The sequence below is a fragment of the Mixophyes fleayi genome, chromosome 12 (genome assembly GCF_038048845.1).
Source record: "Mixophyes fleayi isolate aMixFle1 chromosome 12, aMixFle1.hap1, whole genome shotgun sequence".
In the NCBI taxonomy this organism is placed as follows: Eukaryota; Metazoa; Chordata; class Amphibia; order Anura; family Limnodynastidae; genus Mixophyes; species Mixophyes fleayi.
Window position 1 is genome coordinate 81,984,285 of NC_134413.1, and position 7,887 is coordinate 81,992,171.

The 7,887-nt window shown below is 42.2% G+C and overlaps 2 protein-coding genes across 2 annotated transcripts in view; one reads left to right on the forward strand and one right to left on the reverse strand.

The window, feature by feature from the left end:
- The window catches only part of LOC142108562 (uncharacterized), a 365,380-nt gene that overhangs the window by 17,645 nt on the left and 339,848 nt on the right, over positions 1 to 7,887 (forward strand).
- LOC142108561 (uncharacterized) overlaps positions 4,458 to 7,887 on the reverse strand; it is a 47,177-nt gene continuing 43,747 nt past the window's right edge. The window contains exon 8 of the mRNA XM_075192315.1: positions 4,458 to 7,873. Coding sequence (XP_075048416.1) covers positions 6,837 to 7,873 — 1,037 coding nt within the window. The 3' untranslated portion in view covers positions 4,458 to 6,836. The remainder of the gene's footprint in view (positions 7,874 to 7,887) is intronic.

Genomic DNA, 7,887 nt, shown 5'->3' on the forward strand with positions numbered 1-7,887 from the left:
TCCCCAACAACAACCTCAGATCCTTACTCCCTCCCTGCGCCATCTCCCCAGGCCATGATTAATTTTCATTGGTGGTGGATAGAATCAAGGTGGTAACAGAGGTGGAGGTAGAATATGACCTCAGCCGTAGCCCACCTTATGTTTTCCTGCCATCAAGTCTGGTTTGGGACATGCTGGGACAGTGGTCAATCAATAATTAATCCCACCTCCTGACTGAAGATAGAGTCCAGACCCTCCCGTTCTTAACCCCTTCCCCTACTTTGTGATGTAACAGGGTCTCCAGCTGCTCCATGCTTCCTGTGGGGCTGCCACCCCCTCCCACTGACTGACAGACCGTGCTGGCCCGATATTCCCACTGGTCTCCTCACAACTGTATTTGGTTTATAGATCCAAAGACATTTTGTTAAAGACGGCTGACAGAGCCATGTGCCATGCAGTCTGGCCTCCATGTTGTAATGTTGTCTGTGTCCTCCATTTTGTTATGTCTTGTGGGTCTATCCTCCATCTTACATACTCTCTCTCGCTATTAACAAAGAAATATAGATGACCACACACATATATATATACTGAAATGTGAGATACATACATTCATACACAGGTAGGAAAGGCATATTTACACATTGATTGAACAGCTGAAGTAAGCAATGTATTGTATTTGATGTATAATATATTATGCTTTCTACACTGTTATTATATGTGTAAAGACTGTTACTGAAAGTACCTATTCTTGATAAGAATACATATTATCTTAATGAGACTTTGTGGAAAACCTTTCTTGATATGATATGTATTATTCCTGATATCATACTGTGGGAATCAGAGTAAATGGAGCAGACATTGAAATAGAATTATCTCTCTAAGAACTGGTTATAAACTAGAACCTGCCCTTTGTGAGTGATAATGATGGAAGGTATTAAATGGTTAATAACAGATTAGTATATTTGCTTCACCATTAGACCCTCGGTGCTACCAGACAGCATGGCAGACCCTCAGGGACATAGCACCGGAATAGTCACCCTTTTACAGACACATAGTAACAAAAGGAAGAACTATATAGTGTAGTATATATACAATCAAGTGTAATTACAAATGTATAAACTGTATGTACAAGCAAACAAAGAGCATTTATCTGAGTGGTATATACTCAGAGATCATTGATCAGTCCTGGAAAAACTTCAGCCCACCACTGTCCAATTATGGAGATACAGGTACCAGCAGGTAGAAGATCATCACAGAAGAACAAAGGTGCAGAATAAATGTTGACCCTACGCGTTTCATCTTACTAATAAGACTTCATCAGAGGGATCCAGTTGTAGTAAGTCAGGCTAGTGCAGGGATTGTTCTACAAGGCAGGTGAATAATGAGCTCCATTTATCAGTGTATCTCCCAGCCTCTGGCACTAGGAAGGAACTAAGAGGAGGAACATCAGCCATATTGTGCCTCTCTTGTGAAGCCACTGACAGTACACCCAGCAGACATCTACTTTACATACTATTTGGTAGATTTTGCCAAAATGTAAAAAAATCAATATATATTTAAAAAAATGTAACCCCCAAAGGCACTCCACTTAAGCAATAGCAGTCTAACGGAAAAAAAAAAAAAACAGTCTTAAAATGTTCTGTATTCTGAGTTATGTTGCCCATAAATCAGTTGTTTTGTCTCCCAGGGACCCCAGCTGCTGCATTAGTACAGAAAAGTTACCCTCTTCACACTGTTGAACTTGCATCACTGGTTCACTCTGTGGGAGGAGACTGTTGCTGGAAACAGGTGCTGTGTTATGGGATGTTACTGCAGGTACCTCTAGGTGTGAAGTTAATGTAGGTACCTCTAGGTGTGAAGTTAATGTCTCCTTCAGGTCACTGTCAGCTTCCTCATCTGCTGACCCGTACTGCGTATCCCAGGCTCTCAGCGCTTTTTTCATTTCGCGCCTTGTCGCTGTGTAAGGAATTTCTAGCTTCTTTGTTTGGCACAGTATCTCAAGATCCGACTTGGACATTTTCCTGTACTTCAACATCCTGTGTGTTCTCTTGGCTGCAGTTATTCCTCTCCCGAATAACTCGGCTCTCCTGACTGGTGCATGAAAAGCTACCTGCGGTTATCCCGCCGCTTGCCACCAGAAATCTGTGACATGATGGACCGCCTATGCCACCCTGTCTGTTGCTGCTGGGAACCGGCTGGGCTTACTTTGCCACTGTTCCATTTCGTTATCCCAAAAGCGCCCTCTTGCTGCAGTAGGAGGGACTTACAAATGCTGCTACCACTGGACTCCTATACCGGCATCCAGTACCGGGTTTCTTCTGGGTAACTGACGCTGCTAGCGTATCTCATTGCTGGTGTACCTGGGCTGATACTCCTGACCTCTTGGATCAGGGATGCTGTGGATGGATCCCCCCTGGCCTATCACACTGACCAGGGCTGCAGGGTAGCAGGCAGAGCGGTGGTGCCGGAGAGCTGGGTCCAACCTCAGAAACAGATGTTTTCAAGCAGGGTCTTGAAGCAAAGAGTGATGTTTTATTTCGCTCAGGTGCCCTGACAAGGACAGTTCCACTGACTAAAGGTATCAGTGGTCAGTTCAGATGGAAACATCAGAATGATACATTTCATTGTACAGGAGAGTGCTTTTTATACAGATTGGGACACAGGCTATTTTTAGAATCGGGATGTAACCTGTTTACCTAAACATGGATTTACATTGCAAAGCTAACAATATTTATACTTATCTGTGAAATTCTAGAAACTCTGTGATATCTTGCATCCTGTTTTTAGGAAATCTAGCAGTACGTCTTTAATTAAACCTTCCCGTCTTCAAGTGAACCCTCACACATCAAAAGATCCAATCAACATGAATCCTTTCTTTAGACAGTCGCAGAATACACATTCCCAAAGAAAGGTACAACCCCAAACAAAGCATTTCCTTACACCAAGATCTACAAAAGGCTTTCATTACGCAGCGGGAATCATGTAATTAGTTACTGCGCACGTGCCAATCATAGCATGTGCAGTCTGCATTTAAAGACGCACAAATTCACACTGCAGCAATGGGTAACGTGTTCAGGAGCGATCACTTCTTCATGGTGTCCCTGAGCTATACAGATTCATAAGTGGATCCATGGTGTGGAGACACAAAGGATTGGATCAGATAATCCATTTAATATTTTAATATAAATGAGACTTGAATCTTAACATACCTGGTACACGTATAATAGAACAACTTGCACATACTGCCCACTATTCATACAATTACTACACTATTGGGCTCTTTGTTATTTACTTTTGAACACAGATTTAATCTTTCTACCTGAGTAACTATCAGACATTCAGATGACAGCAGCCACCTACTATATTTATTAAGTACTTAGATTTGTGTATCTTTGTCTTGAACTTAATTAACATCTATACCAGTGGTTCCCAAACTTTTGCAGTTCGCGGCACCCTTAGAGTCTCCAAATTTTTTCAAGGCACCCCTCCAAAATAATTACTGAGCAGTCCTGTTTTAGAAGTAGTTGGGTCAAAAAAATGTAATAAGTATTTAGGTCAGGACAGAAATACTTATTTAGTTGTATGCAAAAATCCCCCCTCTACATCCAGACACACTGCCCCCTCTGCATCCAGTCACTCTGCCCCCTCTCACTACCCTCTGTCACGCTGTCCCCCTCCTGTCACGCTGTCCCCCTCCTCTGCCCTCTGTCACACTTCCCCCTCTGCCCTCTGTCCCCCTCCTCTGCCCTCTGTCACACTGCCCCCTCTGCATCCAGGCACTCTGCCACCCTCCGCAGCCCTCTGTCTCTGCTGCCCTCTGTCACTCTGCTGCCCGCTGCCCCCCTCTGTTTCCCTGCTGTCCTCCTCTGCTGCCCGCTGTCCTCCTCTGCTTCCCGCTGTCCTCCTCCGCTGCCCTATGTCCTCCTCCGCTGCCCTCTGTCCTCCTCTGCTTCCCGCTGTCCTGTGTCCCCCTCTGCTGCCCGCTGTCCCCCTCCGCTTCCCGCTGTCCTCCTCCGCTTCTCCCAGCCATAAAAAAAAAGAAAGAGCACATAAACTTACCAATCCGTCGGGCGCCGGGACCCAGCAGCCTCCTCTCTCCCGCAGCTGTCACTGACGTCGATATTCAGCGACAGCTGCGGGAGAGAGGAGGCTGCTGGGGCCCGGCGGATTGGTAAGTTTATGTGCTCTTTCTTTTTTTTTTTATGGCTGGCCCGCGGCACCGCAGTGACAGCGCCGCGGCACCCCTGGGAGCCACGGCGCACAGTTTGGGAACCGCCGATCTATACAAATATTTGAAAAATTTGGGTTGAGCACCTGTTCCAGGTTGAACGAGGTTCTTTTATCATCATCATTTATTTATATAGCGCCAACATATTCCGTAGCGCTTTACAATTGGGGACAAACATAATAAACTAATAAACAAACTGGGTAACACAGACAAAGAGGTTTCAAAGAGTTAATGACTCATGAATGCAAGATTTATTGAAAAGTTTAACTTTATTATTACAATCAACATAATAATATAACAGTGAGAGTAAATTAAATACTTTGTTTCCAATGTTGAATCCCATATGTTCAAGTAACAGTCAATTTCCAGGCCCCCTCCTCCTTTCACACGGAAGCTGGAAAAAAATCAGGATAAACTCTGGCACCTTTCATCATACAGGTCCAGTCTGAGCCCCTCTGGCTGCATTCCAGCTTTTATACTCAGAGAACAAAGGGTCTTGGAATCAACTTACGTTTAAGGGTATGAACATGATTCGCAGACACGTTATTGATACATTACTGATAAAGAATATATTCTCGCACATGTGCAGAAAGCATCTGAGACACCGGCCTGGCATAATATGTAGAGACGTGTCGGCCCAGCCTTAGATCAGAGAAGCATTTTACAATACATACAGAAAAGTATGAATACAACAAAATGGAGCTCAGTGGCCATTTGATTGGCCGGTCACAGCACCGTTTTCACTTTATTGTTTGCCATATAATAAATTGTTAGAACCATCCTACATTTAATACTTCACAGCTGTAGCAAAGGAAAAGTCACCGTACACTGCGGTGAGATATGTGTCTGTGTGACGTAACCCACAGCTGAGTGTGATGGTGATTTTAACTATTAAGACACTCATTCAATTTCATCTTTTGAATGTTTTAATAACATTAGAAATGTCCTCTTGGTTATGTAGGGTGTCTATATTTTGGTGCATATAGTCTTGTACCTTCCTAAATCTGTACACTACCAAAGAGTCTCCATCAATGTCAGATCTCTGGTAAAACCGCATAGGGCCAACAACTCCTTAATCAAACATGAACCACTGTATAGCAAATATGTATAATAGTAAATATATATCTCCCAGGAAATTGTTACATGTCACCAGTTTCCTGTATCCCGTGACATGTCCAACAAGTAAATGAAAGAAGCCATCAATATGTCTATTAAGGAAATGTCCTTAACTTCCTGAATGACGTCCAAAGAGAAGATGAGAGGTTCTTACTATCTAGATCAGTGGTTCCCAAACTGTGCGCCTAGGCTCCCTGGGGTGCCTTGGAGATCTCACAGGGATATGTCGGCCGGAGCCAGTAGTAAGCAAGGCGGCGGGGGGGCTACTTGGTAACTATTTTGGCTTAGGGGTGCCTTGAAAAAAATTGAGACCCTGAGGGTGCCTTGAACTGAAAAAGTTTGGAATCCACTGATCTAGATGGTACAAGACATCCAGCTGCTGAAAGTACATGAGGAATACATTTATAGTAACGTTTTTAACATGAAACCCCCAACCAGAGAATTTATGGATCCACTGGAGGTAATTTACCAACTGGAAAACATGCAGCCCCACAGAGCATATAATATTACACAAATACGTTATTTATTGCCCTAGAACATATATACCCACATTCCACATCTGAGAACTTTGTCTTTGTCAAAGTGTGCAATCTTCTGCTGTTGTGTTATTGAATGGTTGTACTAAACATGTATATATGCCCCTCCAAATGTGCATTCTTATATTAAGTGTCTCTGGAAGGTGCAAAAAGCATCACATTTAAAAAAAATAGGACGAGATCTGACCTCTGCCACCACTAAGCATGCATAAAATTCAAGTCCTTTTACAGGGAAGAACAAGTCAACCACATGCTAAATCGGGAAGATCTCAGTGAATGCTCACTCTCCAGCCTTTAAACCTCATTAAAACATCTCGCCCTGCAAAGCAAACTTTAAGTTTTCACATGCTGGTGAATGTGCACCTAAACCACATTCAGCGAGGAAAGTCCAAATCCCTTTAACCCTTACCATAGGATGAAGCAAAGAATTTCACATCTTGACCCAATTAGCCATGGGCATACCATATAAATAGGAGCATTTGTACAGAAATAGCTGCATGGCATCACAAAAATTGCATTTACAATGTGGGACTACATTTTTGAAGCTTCATAATCAATCCCCAGTGAGAAAGTAATAGACTAGAGAACTAATTATATAAACCATCTCACACCTTCAATTAGAAAGTGAGAGTATGAATAAACATACTGTAGTGTCTCAGATCCAACATTATACCTCCAACTCATTGCCAGAATTATACATTACTCAGTACCCTATTTAACAACAAGGAGGTCATGTTATTACTGTGGACAATATCTAATAAAAAAAAAGTAGTTCCACACGAGTGATCTGTTCCAATCAGACTTTCCCTGAGTATGAACAATGTAAATATAAATAGAGAGAATTTTAATTTACATTAATACAATTAAATGTTTTTTAATATTAAAAGCTCGGTTACTCCACATTTCATGCATAGTTGCTTTTCTACTATGTGAATTTGTTGATATTCAACAAGATCTGGTTTGTTTTAAACTTTTCCTCATTCAGTACATGGAAATGGTTTCTCACCTGTGTGAGCTCTCTGATGTGTGATAAGATGTGATTTCCGTGCAAACCATTTCCCGCACTCAGAACATGGAAATGGTTTCTCACCTGTGTGAATATTCTGATGTTCAAGTAGACTTGATTTCCATGCAAAACATTTCCCGCACTCAGAACATGGAAATGGTTTCTCACCTATGTGAGCTCTCTGATGTGTGGTAAGACGTGATTTCCGTGCAAAACATTTCCCACACTCAGAACAAGGAAATGGTTTCTCACCTGTGTGAATAATCTGATGTTCAACTAGACTTGATTTCCATGCAAAACATTTCCCGCACTCAGAACATGGAAATGGTTTCTCACCTATGTGAGTTCTCTTATGTGTGACAAGATGTGATTTCGATGCAAAACATTTCCGACACTCAGAACATGAAAATGGTTTCTCACTTGTGTGAGTTCTCTGATGTGTGACAAGTATTGATTTCCGTGCAAAACATTTCCCACAGTCAGAACATGGAAATGGTTTAGCACCTGTGTGAGTTCTCTGATGTGTGATAAGTACTGATTTCTGTGAGAAACATTTCCCACATTCAGAACATGGAAATGGTTTCTCACCTGTGTGAGTTCTCTGGTGTGAGATAAGTTTTGATTTCCGTACAAAACATTTCCCGCACTCAGAACAGGAAAATGGTTTTTCACCTGTGTGGGTTTGCTGATGTTCAATAAGAGTTGATATGTGTGCAAAACATTTCCCACACTTAGAACATGGAAATGGTTTCTCACCTGTGTGAATACTCTGATGTTCAACTAAGTTTGATTTCCTTGCAAAACATTTCCCACACTCAGAACATGGAAATGGTTTCTCACCTGTGTGAGTTCGCTGATGTTCAATAAGATTTGATATTTGTGCAAAACATTTCCCGCACTCAGAACATGGAAATGGTTTCTCACCTGTGTGAGTTCGCTGATGTTCAATAAGATTTGATTTTTGTGCAAAACATTTCCCACAGTCAGAACATGGAAATGGTTTCTCACCTGTGTGAGCTCTA